Here is a 26,933-nt window from a genome sequence, read left to right as displayed (position 1 = left end):
TAAATTAAAATATAAACTAGCATTAAATGTTTATGTTGCATATATAACTGATGCTATTCCTTTAACTCAATCGCTTTATCATAAATAAATCAACACTTTAATCTATTAAACCATCTTATCTATGTTATGTACACTATTTATTTATTTAATTTATTTATTTATTATTGCTGAAAACAGGAACACAACACTTCAAGATGTAAAATATCACCAAGTGAAACTGACAAAAAGAATATAATACAATATCATCTAATAATATTAATAATAAATAATAATATTTTGTATTATGAATAAGATATTGACGGTCACACCTGTGCGCGCTCCCGCTTCAGGAAGTCTGTACAAAGGTGAACGAGTCCGTAAACGCGGGTTACTTCGAGACAAACCACCAGCCAATCACAAGCCTCCTAACAGTCTTTCTATTCGAACAGCGCCTCTGATTGGCGGAGATCTTGGCGACCAAACACAACGGAAAAAGTAGTAAACTCTCCCCATCCGTCAGACAACCGCATGCACGAATAGCTGACGAGTCCGGTCGAGTTCAGGTCAGTAGCGGCTCTTACATGTTATATTACTCAAAATATTGCATAATAGCAGCTTTATGTTTATGTTTGAAAGTCTGCGACGTGTCTAAGTGTGTATGAAACTGAAACATGACACTAAGCTCCTCTGTTATTAATGTAGCACCGCGGTTGTTTGGAAACGTCACTTAAATACGGGTTTTTATTAATTATTAAGTATTTTATTTATTGTGTAGGAGTGAAATCGCATTATTATTTGCTAGCTCTTCTCTAACATGCTGAACTGACTGACGTAAGCTTGTGTTTGTGAATAAGACACGTCATCATCTGTCATAAGTTAACTGTCTGACTCAAGTTCCTAATTTAGCTTAAATTAAGTTTTATAGTCGCTTACATTAGTCATTTCTCCTTAATAAAATAATTCAATGTAATCTTTGCAAGTTCTAATAATTGAAATCATATTAGCAGCCAATGCCATCAAAGTACAACATTGTTCTGTCAATTAAACAGTGCTAATGTTGTTTTGAGGTCATGTTACATGCTAATTCAGATCTAATATACAAAGTACCATTGTAAACAATACAGGGAGCGTGTCACAAGTTGTCACTGAACGAATGTCCTAATATAAAACCAACCTCAATGTTCATGCCTAATACTTGGCTGACCTCTAAATGGTTAATTCTTGTGGCAAAGCAAAGTCTATTTGGTTTTTCTTTCAGAGATGAGCTTAAATATTGTGGGTTATATTAAGGTTGTATGTGGTCTTGCCTTGAGATCTGATCTATCATGTCCCTTTTGACCTTGTGCTATGGTACCGCAGGGTTTCTGTTTATTGTTTTCATTCCCAGCATCCCTCATAATCACCTAATCACCTGTGTGCTTGATTAGGGTTTAGTATTTAACACTAGGCCTCCTCATTGAGAAAGAATACTTTTTGTTTAGGGTTCATTTTTTTGCCTTTTTAATATTAGGATCATCAGGTTTTATAGCATTAGAGTTTTCTGCAGCTCTTAAAGGGATAGGTTCATGCAAAAATGAAATGGTGTAATCATTTGCTCATCGTTCACATTGTTCAAAACCGGTTTGAGTTCTTTTTTTTGCTGTTTAACCCTCATTTATTATACTGAAGAATGCTGGAAAAAAACAGACATTGACTTCTATAGTGTTTTCTATTGATGTGAATGGCTGCTTTTTTCCAGCATTTTGCAGAATAGCTTGTTGTGTGTGTTTAACAGAAGAAAGAAATTCATAAAAGTGATCAAACTAAGTGTAAATGATGAGGAAATGTTCAGTTTTGGATGAACTATGACTTTAAGAAAGTCACTCTTTCACTATAAAATGCAATAAAAAAGCTGCTTAATTCATATTATTAATATTTCATGCAATATTTAAATGTTTATAGTTCAAAGTAAATATCCATAATTCAAAATATTACTACCTGAGAAGCAAAAAATGGTGTCAAATGGTGTTATTTTCATGTAATTGTTAGCATTTTCTTTATTTAGTCTTAGATTTACAATCATAAAAACATGCAGGAAGTCTTATTTACCCTTAAAAGTAGTGTTTTATAAGTAATGAAGCAAAATTGTGTGTTCCTGTTCTCTTCAAATTGTCAATTACATCTTATCAAGCTTTAAATGTCACTACACTTTCTGAGTTACATTTATAATTCTATTTTATATATGCATATGATGTATAATTGATCAAAACAGTTGTTATTTGATTATAAATGTATATAAAGAACTCCCACTTGTGAGGTGGTGACAGTAAAGGGTTAAAATATATTTATACTTATCTGTATATATACATTTTATATATATATATATATATATATATATATATATATATATATATATATATATATATATATATATTATATATATATATATATATATATATATATATATATAGTGGTTGTTCGGCTGTGTGTATTGAGTTTTATTTTATTTTAAGACAATACGATTGACAGATTCATGCAGAGCTTGTTTAGTTTATCTCATTGTGTTTCTTATGAACAGGTAAATCTTTATAAATACATACAGACGCCTGGTGAGCGGGACAAAAGGTCACGAGTGTGTGAATATCTGTATGTAGATCACACCTGTTCATCTCCATGAATAATTTACACCGTTGATTGTTTTCTACATTTGTGCTTTTCTTTGCTGAAGGTCAAGAGTTTATAGCTGTATGTTTAGTCAACACTTATAAGTGGAGTAAAACTCGACCTTTGTCCTGATTAGAAAGGCATGTGACACATATATGAAGGTTAGACTGATACTGCATGTCTGATTTAATGCTAATCTGACTGCAACCTTCGCTTCTGGAAGTACAAACTGATTTAAGAAGGCACAATAGCTCTTTAAAGACTCATAAAGTTGTTCATTGATTGCACATGCTTTGGTTGAACCCATTCGCATGAACTCAGCGGAACATTAATAGCACAGTTTGTGCTGGAAAACCATGCTTCAGAACACATATTAGTGGAGTCGCTGCAGATTTTAAGCATAAAAGAGTGAAAGTTGATCATTTGCATGTGTTTTTTGAGGCACGTGACTGTGTGTGGACTTCAAAAGCATTCAGCATTAGAAATTGTAGTGTTTGTAACTTTAATAACGATTAATTTAATGAATTATTTATACAATAAAGGCCAACATTTCAAAATCCCTGGTGGCCATTTTGGCATTCACTCTTCGAATTAAATTCAACTGACCCGAATACAAAATACATTATCTACTAAATAAAAACAAATACATTCCTTTATTAATATTCCTTCAGCTTAGTCCCTTTATTTATCAGGGGTCGCCACAGCGGAATGAACCACCAACTATTCCAGCATATGTTTTACACAGCGGATGCTCTTCCAGCCACAACCCAGTGCTGGAAAACACCCCCAGACACACACTCATACACTGATTAATTTAGTTTATCAATTCCCCTATAGCGCATGTGTTTAGACTGGGGGGAAACCCGAGCAAACCCACGCCAACATTGGGAGAACATGCAAACTCCACACCGAAACGCCAACTGGCCAAGCCAGGACTCAAATCAGTGACCTTCTTGCTATGAGATGACATTGCCTAACCACTAAGACACTGTGTCATCCAATACACATATTTACTAAATAAATAAAATTCACAATTGCATTTATTATAGGGTACATATATATGAAGAGTTCAAATGCAAAAACCTCTGTGCCGTCTGAAATTTACATCAAAAATGAACATTTTTCTCAGCCTCCCTTGTTTATGTTGTGTTATTTCACTTTAAAGACCACAAAAAGGGCTTATTCTATGCCATAAAATAGATTTTACTAAATCTATACACAGGAGCCGGATAAAAAGGCTAATTTTAGAAGACATTTCAGATGGCATTTAGAGGTTTTTGCATCTGAACTCTTCATATATTTTTTGACTAACCCTGGATTTTACAGGGTGGATCAATTTTGGTAGCTGTTACATGTCCATGCATGTATTTATTATTTATTTGCTTGCGTTACTCTGTCGCCCTCCGTTTTGTCGCTGTTTGTGTTTTGATTAAGTTGATTACTCCGCACCTGCAGACCGCCAGCGATTTAAGAGCTCGCGCAGCAGCACTTCAGAGACGGGGATTTGAGCGACCGTCCAGACGTGGAGTTGTGCTCCTTTTGTGTTCAGCCTTAGTTTATTGTATTTTCTCCTCACACTTTGTTTATATTTGGTTATTCAGTTAATAAAACCCCTAGACCGATCCGTTTGGGTTTTTCCCTCATTTAATGTTGTGACCGTGGTCTTAACAGTAGCCCAACTGGAAAACATAACAGCCCCGGGAGGGAAAGAGCAGTTTTGCGAGCCCTGAACACTATACATTAGTGGTGCAACAATACAGTTTTCTCATAATTCGGTTCAATTTTGGGTTTTATGTCTCGGTTTTGGTGTATGATATGTTCAGTAAATATTTAATTTCCTCAAAACGGCATCTCAGTGTGGACGGAAGGTCAAAACAGAAAGAATAATGTGTTAGTTGTGTACATTAGTGTTGTCACGATACTGGAATTTGGTACTAATCGATACTGACATTTTAAATACGTCCATTTCCTGCTAACATTTGAGCACGTTCTTAAACGGCGCTGATTTGTCATTGTGTTCACATGCTCAACAGAAATGACTGTGATTGGTCGTGAAGGTCATCTATTCACCAAACTCACCGCTGTTTACTGAGTGACACTGGAGCATTTCAAAGTCGCAGAGATCAGCTGGTCTATTTATGAGCTGACATACGAGTGATCCGCTGATGAATCGAGGCTTTAAAACACTCCAGTGTCTCTGTATCTGTGGTTACACTCGGTAAACAGTGGTGATTTACCATTGTGTTCACATGCTCAACAGAAATGACTGTGATTGGTCGTGAAGGTCATCTATTCACCAAACTCACCGCTGTTTACTGAGTGACACTAGAGCATTTCAAAGTCGCAGAGATCAGCTGGTCTGTTTATGAGCTGACATACGAGTGATCCGCTGATGAATCGAGGCTTTGAAACACTCCAGTGTCTCTGTATCTGTGGTTACACTCGGTAAACAGCGGTGAGTTTGGTGAACTGATGACCTTCACAGCCAATCACAGTCATTTCTGTTGAGCACGTGAACACGATGGCAAATCAGCGCTGTTTAAAAATACGCTCAAATGTTAAATGGATGTATTTAAAATTTCAGTATCTGGTACCAAATTCCAGCATCATGACAGCCCTAGTGGACATGACTTAAAGCAACTTTGCTGAAAATACCTCCAGAACTGCACCAGCACACTTTTTTAATGTTTAAGGGTTAAAGCTATATTTATGACCCATAATGCAACTGGCTCATCAGTGTGTAATGTTGTAAAATCGCAGTTAATTCCGACTGTTAAAGTGAATCCGAGACGCCGCTTCCCTCTCGGCCTGCTCTTTATCTTTGCCGGAGTGATAATCTGCTGATTGGTTGGTCAATATTTATTTATTGATGGCGATTGCCGAGGTCAGCGTTTCCTCACTGCTCTGTGTTTGCTCAGTCTCACTGCTACTTGTCGTTGAGTGTTTGATGCAATCCTGCCTGTGTTTGGAAACCATTGCAAACATTCCTCATGTGGAACTGAGTGAGAGCCGCCAGTCTTTGGAAATCTGTCAAGTCACATTTAGGTCTTAAGACATTGATTTCCAAATCAATTTTTCATTCATTTCTGTTTAAAAAAAAAAAAAGGAAATTCTGGTTTATTATCATCTTCTTTAAAGCAATATTTTGGCATATGTATATATTTGACTCCCTAGACGATCCTAATCCAGCATTTCTACGATTCTGCCAATCATAAGTTCAGGAGAGAAGCAAAGGCGGCTGCACGAGTGTTTTCATTGTTTCACATACATCGCTCAGGGACATGTACACCTCCAAATGATGTTAAAAGAGTCACATACTATATTTATTAGGTATAATTCACCTGAAATGTCATTTCTGTCTTCATATAATGGTGTATTCGCGGCTGGGAAATCACACGTGATGTGAGCTGCTGACTGTGAGCTGTTATCACAGAGAGGGCGGGTGCGTACCCTATGCGGGCGTCTACTATAGTGAACAGATCCTGCATAGGCTGTGAGTAACGGGTAATAAAGGTGTAAATAATATTCAGTTTGTGGCACAGAGTGGTCGCTTTAGAGCCGTGAGTGAATTATAAACAGCACTGAGCAGTGAAAATGAAAGCGAAAGCGTGCACATCATTTAAATAATCATATGGCATTATAGAGTTATGATTACGACAAGCGCTTGATCTGTTTTCTCTTTCATAGCGAACACACAGATGTGCATGAAAATAAATGTTTACAGTGTCAGAATAACTACTCTAGCCTATATAATGTTGATTTAACCAGTGAATTAAATGCTCTAATAATGTTGTCAATGACAGATTGCAAGCATATATCTCAAACCTAACTCAACATCAGAATTATTATAAGTAGAATAGAATTATTTATAGACACCAGTAGACCTACACATCATATCATTATTGCTGTTTTACCATATGTTTGAGATAAAACAATAATAATTACAGACTCATATTAAGCTTTATTTTACATCTACAGAATCGGGAGAAAATCCTGATCTTTATTTTAAGCAAAAAAAAAAAATCACGATTCTCATTTTAGCCTGAATCGTGCAGCTCTAATATATATAGATATATATATAGATATATATATATATATATAAATATATATATATATATATATATATTATATATATATATATATATATATATATATATATATATATATATATATATATATATATATATATATATATATATATATATATATATATATCACAATTGAATTAACATTTTTGTATTAGAAACGATATTAGAAAAATCTGACATTTTGTTTTGTTGATATATATTCAGACCCACTAGTTTTTCCCAACACAGAAATGCCAACTGACCCAGCCGAGACTCGAACCAGTGACCTTCCTGCTGTGAGGTGATTGTGATACCCACTGCGCCACCACGCCACCCTAATTAGTTTATAAAATCCCTATTAAATATGTAAAAGATGTTTCAAATAAAGTTATTTTTAACTGTAATGATGATATATATAACAGTACTTAAATTGTTTGCTTATACAATAGATATCTAACGATTCATCACACATTGATCCAAAACATTTGTAGTTTTTGTTTCCTGAAGAATGCAAAATAATAAACATTAAACCCCTTTAATACTATGCAAATATCCCTTTTGTTAGAGGTTTAAACACAGTTGTGTGTCAGCAATATATCCAGCCTCTAATGGTAAACATGAATTAATTGTGTTTGTTATAATCAGAGTCAGTCTGCAGAAACTGTTTGATTGACATTCTCTCTTTGTACGTGTCATCAGACTGGGAAAGCCCCGCCCACTAGTGCCCATCTCTCTAGCATAGGGTGCAAGTCTTGTTTTTGAATCCACCACTATGGTGACATATTGGCATTTGTAGCTCCGCCCTCTTCTGAAAAGGGTGCTATCTCATTTGCATTTAAAGCGACAGTCCCCAAAACACCACAATTAGGATCAAAGCTTAAAAGGGTCAGTTTCAGAGAGTTATAAAACATCATCTGTGTGCTATTTTGGACATCAGAGACCTATTCTACATCTTATAAAAACGGGCATAATAGGTCCACTTTAAAACTAAGCCATTCATAGTATTAATATGACCTCAGATCAGTGTGTACTAGAAGTCAGTCTTGTTCTGGAGTCTTATACGGATGTCATGTCCGCTGGCCTCTGGTCATGAATTGCGTGCCTCTAATGAGTGTGTGTGTGTGCGCATTCACTGCAGTGTTTTCCATGTGTTGTGCCACTGTTTTAAATAGCAGTGCAGTGGGCGGGTGGTGCTGGTCTCCTCCATCGGGTGACCGTCCACAGGGTCTGCCATTGGTCTCGCCCTCCACCCGTCCAGCAGAACTGAAGGACGTGTCTGTGTGTGTGTGTGTGTGTGTGTGTGTGTGTGTGTGTGTGCGCTCGGGTTACCTTTGCTCTGGAAACTTTCTACACCGCTGGCATGCTCGTATTTATCAGCTGCTCTTGACAGATCCACTCAAACCCCCGTGAGATTATGCTGAAATGAAGGCAAACGTCATTCGGTCAGACCTGTAGGGATTGACACACACTGTATATTTGATCAGGCGCTTAATCTGATCATATTCTGAACTTTGTTGTTTATTGGCATATGCACTGAAAAAAACTATTCAAAGATGATTGCTTGGATTTACTCAATTTTTTTACGTTAAGTGGTTGTAAACAATTTAATTAGGCTGAATTAAAACAAACAAATTAAGTTGAATATTGCTCAATTTAATTTGTTTGTTTAAATTCAACACATTGTTTGCAACAGTTTTGCATGCAACACTTTTTTTCAGTTTGGTGCTGGGTTATTGTATTTTAACATCAGTTTATTTGCAGAAATATCTATATTAATATTAATAAATTGATTTAGTAATAATAATAGGAACACTTTACAATGTTTGCATTAGTTAATGTTGGTTAATGCATTCACTAACATGATCAAATAATGAACAGTACATTTATTACACACTGAAAAAAATTATTCAAAGATGATTCCTTGAATTTACTCAATTTTTTTACGTTAAGTGGTTGTAAACAATTTATTTGGGCTCAATTTAAACAAACAAAGTAAGTTAAACATAGTTAAATGTAATTTGTTTGTTAAAATTCAACACAAATAAATAGTTTGCAACAGTTTTGCAGACATCATTTTCTTCAGTGCAGTATTAGTTCATGTTCGTTAACGGAAACGGAAATGCTTGAAGTTTCTGCCAACCCGACTCTTCACCATAACTTTTCAATCCAGATGGATGGAGCAACCATCACTGCATCCAAAATGGTAAAAAGCCTTGGAGTAACGGTTGATGACCAACTAAACTTCTCTGAGCACATTTCTAGAACTGCCCGATCTTGCAGATTCGCACTCTACAACATCAGAAAGGTCCGACCCTTCCTATCTGAACATACAGCTCAACTCATTGTTCAAGCTCTTGTTCTCTCCAAACTGGACTATTGCAACTCTCTGCTAGCCGGGCTTCCAGCTAATTCTATCAAACCTCTTCAGCTGCTTCAGAACGCAGCAGCACGAGTGGTCTTTGATGAACCCAAAAGAGCACATGTCACTCCGCTACTCACCCGTTTGCACTGGCTGCCAGTTGCTGCCCGCATCAAATTCAAAGCTCTGATGTTTGCTTACAAAGCGACCTCTAGCTGTGCTCCTTCATATCTGCTCTCACTTCTGCAGATGTATGTGCCCTCCAGAAACTTGCGTTCTGTGAATGAACGTCGCCTCGTTGTTCCATCCCTAAGAGGGAAGAAATCACTTTCCCGAACTCTCACATTCAATCTGCCCAGTTGGTGGAATGAACTCCCTAACTACATCAGAACAGCAGAGTCACTTGCTGTCTTCAAGAAACGACTAAAAACTCAACTGTTTAGTCTCCACTTTCCTTCCTAATCTGCAACTGCCTCTCTGGCTATACCACTAACTGTGCCCTCTCTCTCTCTCAAAAAAAAAAAAAAAAAAAAATGTACTAATGCTTTGCTTCTTAGACTTTACACACCTGAAACTTGTCTATAGCGCTTGTTCACTGCTGCTCTTATAGTTGTGTAAATTGCTTCCTTGTCCTCATTTGTAAGTCGCTTTGGATTAAAGCGTCTGCTAAATGACTAAATGTAAATGTAAACTTTAGGTAATGAAAATAAAATCATTGATTGTTAGTTCGTGTTCATCTACAAAATCAGTTTTATCACATCTGATGCAGCTGCTAAAGATGCTTTGAAACAAGTGAACAAATGCCAAATTCCTCCATCAGAGACGAGACCTTTTATCAACATTTACATTTAAAATAAGTGGCCAGAGGAGTGGGATGCACTGGAAAATAATAAAAGACATCAAATCCAACCTGACATCTCAAACAGAATTTGAAGTCTAGATTTGATCAAGTGATTTTTACCAGATGTCGTATTGGGCATGCAAGATTAACTCACGCCTTTTTACTTAAAGATGAAGACCCAGCTCAGTGTTTGTGCTGCACAACTCTTACTGTAAAACCCATTTTACTGGACTGTCCTGCTTTGAATGATTCCAGAAGACTTTTTAATGAAATGAACTCTCTTAAGGACATTTTTAGCAAAGTGACACTAGAAAAGATTTGAGAATTTTGATCATTTATTAACACTAAACATCTTATTTAACTTGTGCATTCATTTGTTTGTTGTTCTTAATTGTTTATTTAATATTGAAATGTTCTTGCCATGAAAATAGCCTTGGTTTGCTGACATGGCAATAAATAAAAAACACATTATATTACATTCATGTTCACTCACGGTGCGTTAATTAATGTTAACCAGCATGCATTTGGATGTTAACGATGCATTAGTAAATATTGGACTATGATTGATAAATGCTGCACAGGTATTGTTGATGATTAGTTCAAGTTAGTTGATGCATTAACTAATGAAACCCTACTGTAAAAGTGTGACCATAATAATAATAATAATAATAATAATAAAATAAATACATTCATTCATTCATTTTCTTGTCCACTTCGTCCCTTTAATAACTCGGGGTCGCCACAGCGGAATGAACCGCCAACTTATCCAGCACATGTTTTACGCAGCGGATGCCCTTCCAGCTGCAACCCATCTCTGGGAAACATCCATACACACTCATTCACACTCATACACTACAGACAATTTAGCCTTTCCAATTCACCTATAGCGCATGTGTTTGGACTGTGGGGGAAACCGGAGCACCCGGAGGAAACCCACACCAACATAGGGAGAACATGCAAACTCCACACAGAAACACCAACTGACCCAGCCGAGGCTCAAACCAGCGACCTTCTTTCTATAAGGCAAAAGCACTACCTACTGTGCCACTGTGCAGTAGGTAGTGCTGTTGTCTCACAGCAACAAGCTCGCTGGTTTGAGCCTCGGCTGGGTCAGTTGGTGTTTCTGTGTGGAGTTTGCATGTTCTCCCTATGTTGACGTAGGTTTTCCTCCGGGTTCTCTGGTTTCCCCCACAGTCCAAACACATGTGGTATAGGTGAATCTGGCTAAGCTAAATTATCCGTAGTGAATGTGTGAATGAGTGTGTGTGTTTGTTTTATGGGACTAAGCAGAAGGACAATGAATAAATGAAATGTTTCAGATTCTAATGCTACACCCTCAGCTCTGCTTTATTGTACTATGGTTTCCTCATTGCTTACTTCCTTGCCTGACCTTCTGCTCCTTGATTGGCTCACACTGCAGCTTCTAAGAGTGTGAGCGTCCAATAAGGAGCCGGAGGGGGCGGGGCGAGGTTTGACCTGCGGCTGCACATAAACTCAACCTTTACATGTTGAGACTGAACTCCCTTTACCTTCAGCTTCAGCAGACGCTACTGGACAGTACACACCATTCTGCTGCTCTCAGGTGAACTGTGTGTGTGTGTGTGTGTGTGTGTGTGTGTGTTTTATTAGGTTGAGGTGATTTGACTTTGATAAAGGACAGGTTGTTGGCTTTTATTGACAGGACAAACTGCTGTTGGCAGGAGTGTGTGGATGAGTGTTTGCGGTTCGGTTGTGAAATGTGGATGAAGTGACTGGCTGGATGATATTGGGGTTTTGGCTCTCACTTCAGTGGTGTGTGTGTGTGTGTGTGTGTGTGTGTGTGTGTGTGTGTGTGTGAGAGAGAGAGAGAGAGAGAGAGAGAGAGAGTTTGTATGAGTCTCGCACTTTTTGTGTCTTTTTATTCTATGTGTGTGTGAGTCTTCGTGTGTGTTTGAGTGTCTGTGTGTGTGTGTGTGTGTTTGTGTCTTGTGTGTGTTCATGAGAGTCTGTGTGTTTGTATGTATCGTTCTGTGTCTTTCTGTGCATATGTATGTGTGTGCATGTGAGGGTCTCTGTGTGTGTGAGGGTCTGTGTGTGTGTGTGTGTGTGTGTGTGTGTGTGTGTGTGTGTGCATGTGAGGGTCTCTGTGTGTTTGTGTGTGTGTGTGTAAGTCTGTATGTGTTTAAGTGTGTGTTTGTGTGTGTGGGAGTTGCTTTGTGTGTGTGTGTTTGTGTCTGTGTCTGTTTATGAGGGTCTCTGTTTGTGTATAAATCTGTGTGTGTGTGTGTGTGTGTGTGTATATATATCTTTCACTGTATGTCTATGCGTGTGTGAGAGAGTATGTGCATGTGTGTATAAGGATCTCTGCGTGTGTGTGTGTGTGTGTGTGTGTGTGTGTGTGTGTGTGTGTGTGTGTGTGTGTGTGTGTGTGTGTGTGTGTGTGTGTGTGTGTGTGTGTGTGTGTGTGTGTGTGTGTGAGTGAGAGAGAGAGAGAGCCTGTGTATGTATAAGGGTCTCTGTACGTGTGTGTGTGTGCATACGCATGTGTGTATAAGGGTCTCTGCGCGCGCACACGCGTGTGTGAGAGCCTATGTGTGTATAAGGGTCTCCGCGTGTTTGTGTGTGTGTGTGTGTGTGTGTGTGTGTGTGTGTGTGTGTGTGTGTGCGCGTGTGCGTGTGCGTGTGTGTTTGTTGAGTGAGGGCAGGACGGTCTGCCCCAGGGCGGTAATATTAGAAGTAGGTGAGAGGTTAAAGGGGTAACGCGTCCTCACAAGGTTTAGCATGAATCACACACACACACACACACACACACACACACACACACACACACACACAGCGCTGTCTGCCGTGACTCATGAGCAACGTTTGTAGAGCTCATCATCTGAGTAAGTTATGATGTTGACTTATTTGGATGATTGTGATGTGAAGCTCCTCATCTGTGTGTTCCTGATCTTTATTAATATTGGAGAGTCTGAGAGTCGGTCCCTGCATGCTCTTCTGTGGGTCATTCAGGGCTGTAGTAAATGTTTAAACCTTGACCTCTGTCATTAACACACGGGCTTCATTTTGCTTCATCATCATTCAGTGTTTGGAAATCCACACTTTTGACTTTATTCCACAGGAGTAAACATCTGAAGCAGACATGTGCTGGTGTTCAATAATTCAGTGTGTTCAGGATAAAGTAGATCCAGCAGGTTATTATCTCAGAATAAAGCCTGACAGGTTTATCAGCAGCCTGATGTGAAGCGCAGCACTGTTGTAGAAGCCTGAAGGGTTTATTCTGAGGAAACCACCGTCTGGATGTACTTTATCTGGCTTATTACTGCCTACTGGCCACAAAACAGAAACATTAGACAATAAACCTTGTTCAGGGGCATAATAGTTTATTAATTCTTCAATTAAAGTAGTGGTGTAATTTGGGGAAAATATCTAATTACAATTTTTCTGACAGATATTGCGATTTGATTTGCGATAGCTTCAGGTCAATAATCTGTAAGTCATGGCAACAATTCTGCAACAGCTCTTAAAAAATACCTGTTTTTGTTTGGTGTGTGTGATTTTGAAACCGAAATATTCTCATATTACTGATGTCCTGTTTTTCTTTATTGTTCATTTGTCTGTTAATGTTTCTGAAGCAGCAGACGCCATTATCCAATACTCCTCGCTTTACTGTATGTTTATTTATTTATTATTTTTTTAATTGTAGCCCTTCCGCATAGTTCGGTTGAGCAATTCTGATTGGGCAGAACAAAAGTGTGCTCACTCAGTTGGTTAGTAAGACTATCACACACAGACGGCAGTCACACATTTGCTCTAGGCGGGGAAAATTAAAAAATACATTTACATGCATATGTGTGTGTATGTATATATTTATATATATATATCACAGCCTATTGCGATTAGCTACTCGTAATGTTTCAAATTGCGATTCGATTTTGATTAATTGCACAGCCCTAGGTGTAACGCATCACAAATCTCACAATTCGGATCCATTATGGTTTTTAAGTCACGGATCAGATGCTTTTTTTTTTGGATCAGCCAAAAAGGGCAGGAGAACAATGTAATTTGCTTGCTATTTATTTCAAAAACAGCACTGCAAAACGCTTTTGGTTTTAACAAACAGAACTGAGAACCTGTTATTTTATTAAAAATAAAGTGACGAAATAATCAGCTGAATAAAAATAAATAGTAAAATATTCTGTGAAAAATTCACTGTTAATACTGTTGCTGATAACGCTAAATGTTGAAATCTAACAGTATAATCTGTACAACCATATTTATTTTCCACTCATTTACAATAAATGATTCGGTTCTTCACTCATTACACTTCATGTTTCATTCCTAGATGATCATTGTTGAAAATTATTCAGTAGCATGTTTTGATAAGTAATGTAATTGCTGCCTACAACTTTCATTTTTGAGCGTCGTTAAATGCATATGACGGTGATTTTAATCTGTATCATAAACATCAGTGGTTATATCTCAACTATAAGCTGTTCTCCCAGTACTTCTGTGTTATTTGACTGTGTGTAACTTCATAACTAACTCAAACAGCTAAAGACTGAATCTCTTTTTTTGCAGTTTCAGATTTAAATGCAGCCATTTGAAGGATTAATAAACATATGCAAATCACCATCATCTATAATGTATGGTGCCTGGGTGTTGAGATCCCGATCTTTTAATGATTAATCGTGCAGCTTACACTGAATGCATTAATGCAGGCTAAACAATTAGTGACAGAAAACACCTTTAATAACCTAAGAAACCCTCCACATCCCCACTAACCCACCACTACTCCTTCCATCATCATTACATATTTACAGGAAAGCCTAAATGCTTTCATACATGTGATTTGGATGACGCGAGAGGAGATCAATCTGAAATCGTTACAAATTCAGGATTAGTCTATCAGTAAAAAAATGGATTATCATGCGTGTTTCATACCGTGGGTTGTGATCCGTTAGAATCACAGATCAACCGTGACCCGTTACACCCCTAAATTAAACACAAAGCTGACAGAAACTCAAACAGCTGATGGAGTATACACTAACCTGCGCATTATTCAGACACAAGAGGGCACCGAATTTCTCCTTCGGCTTAGTCTCTTATTTATCAGGGGTTGCCACAGTGGAATGAACCACCAACTATTCCAGCATATGTTTTACGCAGCGGATGCTCTTCCAGCCACAACCCAGTACTGGAAAACACCCATACACTCTCGTATTCACACACACACTCATACACTACAGTGAATTGAACTATATCGCATGTGTTAGAACATGTGGGGGAAACCGGAGCACCCGGAGGAAACCCACACCAACACGGGGAGAACATGCAAACTCCACACAGAAATGCCAACTGGCCCAACCGGGACTTAAACCAGCGACATTCTTGCTGTGAGGCCACCGTGCCAAACACACTAAGTTTGTTTGTGTTATTATATTGCAATTTAGGTCAATATCGTGATAATACTGAATAATATATGATGAAAAAAGCTTCAGCACTTAATCAAAACCAGAAAAATGTATATCATCATAACTAGGGCCGCATAATAAATCGCAAAGTAATCATCACAATAATCGTATGCAGTATGTGTGATGAATTACATTTATTTTATTGCATCGGTTGTTTATCTAAATTTGGCCAATCAGATGGGGCCTTTCTATCTTTCACCCCGCCTCCACAGTAGTTGCTCTGCTGCTGTTTGCTGAAGCGGCCCTAAAGTGAACGTAGAGCTGAAAGTAAACACTAATTGCGGGAAAATTACAAAAGCCAAACAGAATTAGAATATCTGCCGAGGTTTTCGCTCATGCATATGTTTTTATTTATTTATTTATTTATTTATTTTTATAATTTTGGGGGGGTTTTCACCTTTACTGGACAGGACAGTAGAGAGTGTTGACAGGAAAGTGTGGGGAGCAGAGTGAGGGGAAGGATCGGCACAGGACCGCAAGGCAGGAATCGAACTCAGGTCGCCGTGAGCACCAGAGTGCCATGTGTCGACACAATAACCACTACACCACTGGCGCCGACATTCATATGTATTTTTACAGACCCTAATACGGTATACCAGTTTATATACCAGTTTATTTTAGTATCATTTAAATAAATAAATGATTCAAGACCACAGCTAATAAAAATAGCATTTAATAAATGATTTAAGACCACAGCTAATAAAAATAGCATTTAATAAATGATTCAAGACCACAGCTAATAAAAATAGCATTTAATAAATGATTTAAGACCACAGCTAATAAAAATAGCATTTAATAAATGATTTAAGACCACAGCTAATAAAAATAGCATTTAATAAATGATTTAAGACCACAGCTAATAAAAATAGCATTTAATAAATGATTTAAGACCACAGCTAATAAAAATAGCATTTAATAAATGATTTAAGACCACAGCTAATAAAAATAGCATTTAATAAATGATTTAAGACCACAGCTAATAAAAATAGCATTTAATAAATGATTTAAGACCACAGCTAATAAAAATAGCATTTAATAAATGATTTAAGACCACAGCTAATAAAAATAGCATTTAATAAATGATTTAAGACCACAGCTAATAAAAATAGCATTTAATAAATGATTTAAGACCACAGCTAATTAAAATAGCATTTAATAAATGATTTAAGACCACAGCTAATAAAAATAGCATTTAATATATGATTTAAGACCACAGCTAATAAAAATAGCATTTAATAAATGATTCAAGACCACAGCTAATAAAAATAGCATTTAATAAATGATTTAAGACCACAGCTAATAAAAATAGCATTTAATAAATGATTCAAGACCACAGCTAATAAAAATAGCATTTAATAAATGATTTAAGACCACAGCTAATAAAAATAGCATTTAATAAATGATTTAGGACCACAGCTAATAAAAATAGCATTTAATAAATGATTTAAGACCACAGCTAATAAAAATAGCATTTAATAAATGATTTAAGACCACAGCGAATAAAAATAGCATTTAATAAATGATTTAACACCACAGCTAATAAAAATAGCATTTAATAAATGATTCAAGACCACAGCTAATAAAAATAGCATTTAATAAATGATTTAACACCACAGCTAATAAAAATAGCATTTAATAAATGATTTAAGACCACAGCTAATTAAAATAGCATTTAATAAATGATTCAAGACCACAGCTAATAAAAATAGCATTTAATAAATGATTTAAGACCACAGCTAATAAAAATAGCATTTAATAAATGATTTAAGACCACAGCTAATAAAAATAGCATTTAATAAATGATTTAAGACCACAGCGAATAAAAATAGCATTTAATAAATGATTTAGGACCACAGCTAATAAAAATAGCATTTAATAAATGATTTAAGACCACAGCTAATAAAAATAGCATTTAATAAATGATTCAAGACCACAGCTAATAAAAATAGCATTTAATAAATGATTCAAGACCACAGCTAATAAAAATAGCATTTAATAAATGATTCAAGACCACAGCTAATAAAAATAGCATTTAATAAATGATTTAACACCACAGCTAATAAAAATAGCATTTAATAAATGATTCAAGACCACAGCTAATAAAAATAGCATTTAATAAATGATTTAACACCACAGCTAATAAAAATAGCATTTTCTAGGGATCTGTTCTATATCATCATAACTGACATGGTTACCGCAATACTCAATAACAATGTGAAAACCTTGGTTCCCATCGGTGCAAAACACTTAGGTTTCAGTAATTTAAGGTTGTGTTCTGAAGCTGCTTTGTGGAGTTTTGCAAGCTTTAATGACATGTTAGAGGAATGCAAAGGTTTGTTGGTTGAATTACAGGTGCGTTGTAGATTAGGATAACCTTACAGAACATCTTATCATTGAATCAGTCTGACCCTTCATCACACACTGTGTTTCTCTGCAGGAATGATGTGTCAGAGTTCACCTGATTACCCACTGATTGCTGTGATTTAATCAAAAGGTTTAGGTTTTGTCTTTAAAGCACTGAAGGGGGTAGTTTAGTACCAATAAAGCAGATTTTACAGCACTGATTTGTCAACAGTTGGAAGATTATAAGAGTTTTCTGCCAGAAAGAAACACATGGTTGAGTAATCTTGTGATTTAAGCTCAGCTTCAGTGTTTTGTGTAAATTTCTAAAGAAAATGGGTCATTTTATTGACATTCGTTAAAGTGTCACTGCCATATTGTGACTTTTAAATCGGGTTACAATATAAACCGAGGGCTTGTTTGGGATTTGCAGATCCACTTGTATCTGACCAACTCGTATTTTAATTTAAGTGACATTGATTAAAATGTTATTTTTATATGTCATAAAGCTTCAAAGGCCTTCAGTAATGCTCCAGGTGTTTATGATTAGGGTTAAAATTGCACTAGATATCCAAATAACAAAAAACGTATGATAAGCGTATATGTGATATCTGTATTGCAGAAAGGTGCCGTTAAATTACCTTGATGTTTCAAGCATTTAAATGTTGCATGCATTGGTTGTTCATCCAAAATTGACCAATCAGATGTGTCTTTGCTATATTTAGCCCCGCCCACCCAGTAGGTGCTGTCCTGCTATTGGCTGGGGCTAATTAATGGTGAACCCAGAGCTGAAACTAAGCTCTAACGTTGGGATTAGAGAGGGAAATACAACAGACAGAATCAGATTATCTGTTTATCAGGTTTTCAGTCATTCATAGTGTTTTAAAGACGAACTGTTTTTGCACCTTCACGTTTTTTTTAATAAGAAAAATTATTTCTTGTTTATTTTAGTATGATCATTACAGAAAAAAGAAATGTTATATCACAAGAAAGATTCACACTTCCCATATTATTGTGCAGCCCTAATGTGCTCCATGGTTATAGTTTCTTGGCACACGGTAGTACATGAACATGCTAGTTATGTACAATCATGGTGTAATCAAGGTGTTAATTCTGGCATTAAATCATAAATGCATCTTGCGGTATAATTAAATTAAATTACAGCACTAATGTGCCTTAATTTCTTCCCTTTCAAACTGTTTTGAAAACTTTTCTGAAACCTTTTTTTTTCTGTCAAATGAAAAGACGCACTGCTGGTTTCTACAGGAACCCGGAAGAGACGTGATGGTGGGGAAAAAAATGGGTGGGAGAGAAAAAACTGAGCGAAAGAAAGAAAGTTTTTGAGTTCCCTCGCAAAACAGTCTTTCCACAAACACTTCCTGTTCACTTCATACTTGTAACATGTCCCGTTTTTGCTGGGATTCTCCCATATTTTACCATTCTATCCTGATATCATCATCCTATAATTTTTTCCCATATTTCTCATATATTTGTACTCTTGAAAGCACGCTGAAATTAATATGAAAATGTCTGCATTCACTTTCTTTCCATTAAAGCTGTGCATCCATCATCGCCGTTCTTCTGCAACGTGACTGACGGACGCGCTCCGTGTGATAAAACTGATCCCAGATCACCTTCTGTACACCCCATTTAAAGAGTAGCAAAAGAGCAGGATATTTTTAATAATGCACTTGATAACATGTAAACATGTCCGTCCTGCGTGTTTTATTTTAAACACAACTAATTTTCATTTAAATGAGTAAAAACAGAGTAATGCTTTCATTATTGATCTGTGCAATTTTAAAGTGACGCCACTGCTATCAAACAAAACAAAACGAGAGATTCATTTGCTGCTCTTCACTAGTTTTATAACAGAGGTGCCACTTTAAATGGCGAGTACAGAAGCTGATATGGGATCAGTTTATCATACGAAGTGCGTCCGTCAGTCAGCGCTTATACATGCATTCGCTGATTCAGAGGTTGCATAAGAATGGCGATGATGGATGCACCGCTTTAATGGAAAGAAAGTAAATGTAGACATTTTTATATTATTTTCAGCGAGCTTTCAAGAGTACAAATATATGAGAAATATGGGAAAATACTTGGATGATAGCGGGATAGAATGGTAAAATATGGGAGAATCCCAGCAAAAACGGGAGGGTTAACATGTTACAGGTATGAAGTGAACAGGAAGTGTTTGTGGAAAAACATGGCAATGCAAAAACTTTAAAAATATCTTCCTATCACTGTTTTTTTCTTTTCTTTTTTTCTCACACCCAGTTTTTTTAAATATTTTATTTCACCTGTTTTTTTTCCCCACCATCACGTCCCTTCCGGGTCTAGGTTTCAGATTGAAACCTACACATAAGTATTGTTTCCATCCATAACTTTCCTTCCAGAGTTGCTCATTTAACTTTTATATATTAAAGTTAAAATAGAACATTCATGAATAAAGCTTCGCTTTCATCCTCAGCTTTTCTGTCATATCATATTTGGGAATTTAGGAGTAATTGTACAAATCATTTTTGTTGATGGGTGTGTTTTTCTTGCATTTCTTTTTTAAATAAATGATTTTCCTAATTAAACAACTATGTTACTGATTTTTTGCAAGAACATGTGAGCAATTGGATGTGACATTTGCAGTAAAAAAAAAAGCATAGGTTAACATTATATTGAAACATCAGTTTATATTTTCCAAAAACAACTTAAACACAGAGTTCTGGGCTCAGAAAAAAAGCAATCTGCAAACATGTTTTAGATTTTAAATGAGGGAAATAAACATGTGTTATGGATGTGACCAAAACAGTCTGCAAGTTTACAGTAATACAACGTACATTGTAGAAATTCTGTGAATTAACTGCACAACCCAAGAGAAACCACGCTAATCAAAAGGATAAGAGTCGCTCTCTATACTACAAACCGGATAGATTTTGCATTTATGAGGGGAAAGCCGAGTATGGACGTGACAGATGTGAAATTGGCTTAGAAAAGGTTTTTTCCATAGCAAGGTTGACATTTGCGTGTACAGAATATACCAGTTCTCGTTGTATATTCAATTGCTTAATATATTATATATTCAAGTACTTAAAAGCAAAAACAGAAATAAAAGAAGATTATGAACCAAAATCAGAAAGACAAAGACTAATCAACTTTCCCTAAGAGAGTGGCAGAAAGTAGAGCATATGCGCCAAAACAATTCAGATATTTAATGTAAATGAAAACTTAGTTTTTCCACTGGCTAAAGTGTTGTCGTCTGGCTAAAACACAAATTGACTGAGGGTACCTGAGCAGAAGACCATAATAATAATAATAATAATAATATACATTTTTGGAGCAAAAACATACACACATTCAGCATCCGTTCTTTCACAAACTGTACAATTCATTGAAGACTTTACAAATGTCTTTCAATTAATCTGTGAATCATTTTGTGAATCTCTTTCCAATACATTTTAATTCTGTGCTCAGATGTTTTATTATTATTATTATTATTATTTATATATATATATATATATATATATATATATATATATATATATATATATATATATATATATATATATATATATATATATATATATCGTTAGAGAGAGAGTTGTTGAAACAATGTTTAAGATCCAGATCCAAAATCACAACTTTTTTGATGCACATCAACACATTTACTCAGTGTTATAGTTTCAATCATGCATTATTCAGTTTATGCACATCTTTTTTGATGCATTTTGGTGTTTTCATCAATCTCTTTTTCATTCAGTAAACTAAAATGCTCATAAAAATAAGTGGGTGGAAACAAATATGAAGTTGAGGGCAAAATTATTAAAATATTATTTCGTTTTCAAATATTTCTCATGTAATGTTTAATAAACATCTTTCACAGTATTTCCTCTAATATTTTTTCTTCTGGAGAAAGTCTTATTTGTTTTATTTCGGCTAGAATAAAAGCAGTTTTTAATTGTTTTAAACCCATTTTAAGGTCAATATTAAGCAATATTAGTTTTGGATTGTCTCCAGAACAAACCACTGTTATACAATGACTTGCCTTATTACCCTAACTTTACCCTAATTAACCTAGTTAAGCCTTTAAATGTCACTATAAGCTGAATACTAGTGTCTTGAAGAATATCTAGTCAATTATTAATTACTATCATCATGTTCATGTATCGTCATCAGTTAATAGAAATGAGTTATTAATATAAATATGTTAATAAAATCTCTCCGTTAACCTAAACGGGCTAATAATTCTGACTTCAACAGTATGTAAAGCATTGTTTGATGAATAAATAAGCAAATAAATAAGCATTTGTGTTGTAAATCCTCTCAGATATAATGCGTCTGTCCTCCGCAGATTGAGTTTTGAGCAGTCATGCAGGCCCACGAGCTGTTGAAGCAGCTGCGGATCCCTGAACTGTCGGAGGTGAGGGATTATCTGCGCAGTTTCTCCACAAACACACTCCTCGGCATGGGTGCCTTCACCGCCGTCACTGCATACTGGTATGCCACGCGGCCCAAAGCCCTCCAAGCGCCCTGTGACCTGCGCATGCAGTCCATAGAGCTGCCCGTGAGTAAACACACACACAGTCCAAGGGATGCACCAAATGTTCAATGCTCTGTGGATATTCAGCTTATTCAAACACTTTCAGAAATAAAGATACACCAAACAGATGTGGTGTCCAGAATTTTTATTTCAGTGCATCCCTACTATCTGTTTTCTGTCCATCAGGGTGGGGAGTTTGCTCGTCGAGGCGCAGTGTTAAACGGAGGGCCACTGTTGAGCTTCTACTATGAAGATGCCAAAACCATGTATGAGTGTTTTCACAGAGGCCTGAGGGAGTCAAGTATGTGCTCACACACACACACACACACTAATGCTGTGTCCCACTTAAGCCCTACCCACTAGTGCGCATCTCTCCATCTCATTAGCATAAACAGCAGCCCTAAATGAGAAGCAGCCGTCTGTCCATTAGCCATTAGAGTGTTTGAGCTGCTGAAGATAATGTCAGCATAGACTAAGAGGATTCTAGATGTGGAGTTTTAGATGAACAGCGACAGGAGCGACAAAGACTGACAGAAGCATGAAGCACACACTCACACTGAAGCACACGTGACCAGCACTGCCAACAAACACACTGCTGTTTTACATCTGTCACTATGCTGATGCACTGGTGTTTGTAGCTCCGCCCTCTTCTGAAAGAGCACAATCTCATTTGCATTTAAAGCGACAGTCACCAAAACACCACAATTAGGATCAAAGCGTGTGTGTTCACAGTAGAGCTGCACGATTAATCAAAAAAAGATTGCGATCTCGATTCGACCCCCTAGACGATCTTAATCCAGCATTTCTACGATTCTGCCAATCATAAGTTCAGGAGAGAAGCAAAGGCGGCTGCACGACTGTTTTCATTGTTTCACATACATTGCTCAGCGACATGGACACCTCCAAATGATGTTAAAAGAGTCACATACTGTATTTATAAGGTATAATTTACCTCAAAATGTCATTTCTGTCTTCATATAATGGTGTATTCGCGGCTGGGAAATCACACGTGTCGTGAGCTGCTGACCGTGAGCTCTTACCACAGAGATACCCTATGCGGGCGTCTACTATAGTGAACAGATCCTGCATAGGCTGTGAGTAACGGGTAATAAAGGTGTAAATAATATTCAGTTTGTGGCACAGAGTGATCGTTTGAGAGCCGTGAGTAAAGTATGAACAGCACTGAGCAGTGAAAATGAAAGTGAAAGCGTGCACATCATTTAAATAATCATATGGCATTATAGAGTTATGATTACGACAAGCATTTGATCTGTTTTCTCTTTCATAGCGAACACACAGATGTGCATGAAAATAATGTTTACAGTGTCAGAATAACTACTCTAGCCTATATAATGTTGATTTAACCAGTGAATTAAATGCTCTAATAATGTTGTCAATGACAGATTGTAAGCATATATCTCAAACATAACTCAACATCAGAATTATTATAAGTAGAATAGAATTAATTATAGAAACCAGTAGACCTGCACATCATATCATTATTGCTGTTTTACCATATCTTTGAGAAAAAACAATAATAATTACAGACTCATATTAAGCTTTATTTTACATCTACAGAATTGTGAGTAAATCCTGATCTTTATTTTAAGCAAAAAAAAATCACGATTCTCATTTTAGCCAGAATCGTGCAGCTCTGGTTCACAGTATGTGGATAAAGTTGGACAGGCATGTGTAATCTGGGTCAGAAATTATGTAACACATGTTAAATACATCCTGTTGCCCTGTTTCTGATGTCTTTTATATTTACTTTCAGAAAACGGTCCATGCTTGGGATCCAGAAAACCAAAGCAGCCTTATGAATGGCTTTCATATTCAGAGGTACGACATATTTCAATTATTCGCCCTGCTGTGAATTTTTGTTTTCTTTTGTAAATATTTCCCAAATGATGTTGAACAGATTCAGGAATTTTTCACAGTATTTCCTCTAATATTTTTTCTTCTGGAGAAAGTCTTATTTCTTTTATTTCGGCTAGAATAAATGCAGTTTTTAATTGTTTTAAACTCATTTTAAGCTCAATATTATTAGCCCCCTTCAGCAATATTAGTTTTGGATTGTCTCCAGAACAAACCACTGTTATACAATGACTTGCCTAATTACCCTAGCTTTACCCTAATTAACCTAGTGAAGCCTATAAATGTCACTTTAAGCTGAATACTAGTGTCTTGAAAAAGCAAGGTAGTGCTCTGTGTTGGATTCAGAAATGCTGGTTTTTAGCACCACCGGTGGCGATTCAGTAAACTGCACAGTGTTGCATTACTTTTTTTTTCCTAAAAAACATCACTTTTACAAAAAAGTAATGCCAGTTAAGTAATTTTCTCATTTATTAACTGAAATTTATTTAGAAATCAGGAGTAAGTGCAGATGCGTTTGTTGTGTGTTATGCAAAAGTAACACAGGACATCACTCTCCTTAAAACAAATCCCATATTAGACCAGATTACAATTACATCAGAAACAAATGAGCCTCGAAGCTTCAGAAAGCCTTGTTTTAGCGCCACCGGTGGCCATTCAGTGAACTGCACGCGCTCATACTTGTGCACAATGTTGGATTAATGCATTACAAGTAATGCAAGTTACGTAATTAGATTACTTTCTCATTTCCTAGAAAATATTATTTACTTTTACAGAAAATTAATGGCAGTTACTAAAGTTTCTTATTTATTGACACATTTATTTAGAAGAGTTACAAAAGTTTTTTTGGCTAAAATGGATCAATAAAGAAAGGGAAATGTCCGCTTCATATAAAAGAGTTTGCAGCACACTTATTTATTGACTGACATTTATTTACGGAGTTATTTATTATTTTTTAAGCACATTTATTACTTATGATTGGCGAGGGATCTGAAAATAGTATGCTAATTTAATATCTAGTGAGGGTTGATAGTAATGTTAACAGTAATGACTGTATAATAATAATTTGGATTTTGTGCATTGAATTTTCCTCCTCGCGTGCAGGAGACTATAATTAAAGTTTTAAATTTATTATTGAGTGGCATGGTGGCTCAGTGGTTAGCACTGTGGCCTAACAGCAAGAAGGTCACTGGATCGAGTCCCGACTGGGCCAGATTGCATGTTCTCCCTGTGTTGGTGTGGGTTTCCTCCGGGTGCTCCAGTTTCCCCCACAGTACAAACACATGCGCTATAGGGGAACTGATGAACTAAACTGGCTGTAGTGTATGAGTGTGTATGGGTGTTTCCCAGTACTGGGTTGCAGCTGGAAAGGCATCCGCTGTGTAAAACATATGCTGGAATATTTGTTGGTTCATTCCGCTGTGGGGAACTCTTATAAATAAGGGACTAAGCTGAAGGAAAATGAATGATGTTTGTTTGTTGTTATTATGTCCTCTTGTTCAGGTGATTGAGCGAGCGGAGAATTTAGGATCAGCGTTTTTGCACAAAGGACACTCGAAAAGTGGAGACCCGTACATCGGCATCTTCTCCCAGAACAGACCAGAGGTCAGTATTTACAAACAAATGCATCTTCACTGCTGTTTTCAGATTTTTTGTCTTGATTAATTATTATATTTAATTAATTTCATATTTTCCGATAATAAAATGGCCATAAAATAACCAGATTAATTTAATTTCATTTTGTTAAAATAGATAAAAACATTTAGAATCTAAAAATGTATTAATTTTGAGTTTTATTTATTTCAAAATGATAAAATATTATTTAACTATAGTTAGTTACTTAAATATAACTGAAAAAAGTGTGTGTGTGTCCGTGCGTGCGTGCGTGCGTGCGTGCATGCGTGCGTGTGTTGTATTGGCTGTGTCTGTATGTGTGATCATTTATTCTATTTTAATAAATTTTATTATTATTATTATTATTATTTTTATTATTATTATTATTATTTTACAGTAATTTAACAACTAAAATCATTATTTAATCAGAATCTGTTTTATTGCCAAATGTGCTTCACACACACACACAAGGAATTTGTTTGGCTAATCAAAGTTACATTAATATTATTAAAGTATAGTTTTGTGTGTGTGTGTGTGTGTGTGTGTGTGTGTGTGTGTGTGTGTGTGTGTGTGTGTGTGTGTGAGATTACAGTGAAAGCATTATTCAGTTGTCTTTAGTGTGTGTGTGTGTGTGTGTGTGTGTGAGATTACAGTGAAAGCATTATTCAGTTGTCTTTAGTGTGTGTGTGTGTGTGTGTGTGTGTGAGATTACAGTGAAAGCATTATTCAGTTGTCTTTGGTGTGTGTGCTGTTTGTTTGTGTGCGTCTCAGATTACAGTGAAAGCATTATTCAGTTCTCTTCAGTCTTTGTGTGTGTGTGTGTTGTATTGGCTGTGTCCGTATGTGTGATCATTTATTTTATTTTAATAAATTACATTATTATTATTATTATTATTTTTATTATTATTATTATTATTATTTTACAGTAATTTAACAACTAAAATCATTATTTAATCATAGTTACATTAATATTATTAAAGTATAGTTTTGTTTGTGTGTTTGTGTGAGCCTCTGATTGTAGTGAAGTATTTAGTACTCTTCAGTGTGTGTGTGTGTGTGTGTGTGTGTGTGTGTGTGTGTGTGTGTGTGTGTGTGTGTGTGTGTGTGTGTGCTGTTTGTTTGTGTGCATCTCAGATTACAGTGAAAGCATTATTCAGTTCTCTCCAGTCTTTGTGTGTGTGTGTGTGTGTGTGTCTGTGTGTGTGTGCGCGCACACGTCTGTATGTTGTCT

The 26,933-nt window shown here is 36.2% G+C and overlaps 1 protein-coding gene across 1 annotated transcript in view; it reads left to right on the top strand.

Moving 5' to 3' along the window:
* The first annotated feature begins 455 nt into the window (after window positions 1-455).
* acsl1b (acyl-CoA synthetase long chain family member 1b) overlaps window positions 456-26,933 on the top strand; it is a 27,931-nt gene continuing 1,453 nt past the window's right edge. The window contains exons 1-5 of the mRNA XM_056472893.1: window positions 456-542; window positions 22,028-22,240; window positions 22,403-22,517; window positions 23,991-24,055; window positions 25,592-25,727. Coding sequence (XP_056328868.1) covers window positions 22,046-22,240; window positions 22,403-22,517; window positions 23,991-24,055; window positions 25,592-25,727 — 511 coding nt within the window. The 5' untranslated portion in view covers window positions 456-542; window positions 22,028-22,045. The remainder of the gene's footprint in view (window positions 543-22,027; window positions 22,241-22,402; window positions 22,518-23,990; window positions 24,056-25,591; window positions 25,728-26,933) is intronic.

Source organism: Danio aesculapii, chromosome 14, assembly GCF_903798145.1.
Source record: "Danio aesculapii chromosome 14, fDanAes4.1, whole genome shotgun sequence".
Taxonomy (NCBI): domain Eukaryota; kingdom Metazoa; phylum Chordata; class Actinopteri; order Cypriniformes; family Danionidae; genus Danio; species Danio aesculapii.
Note: the sequence above shows the minus strand (reverse complement) of the source record. Positions and strands in the feature narration are given on the sequence as shown.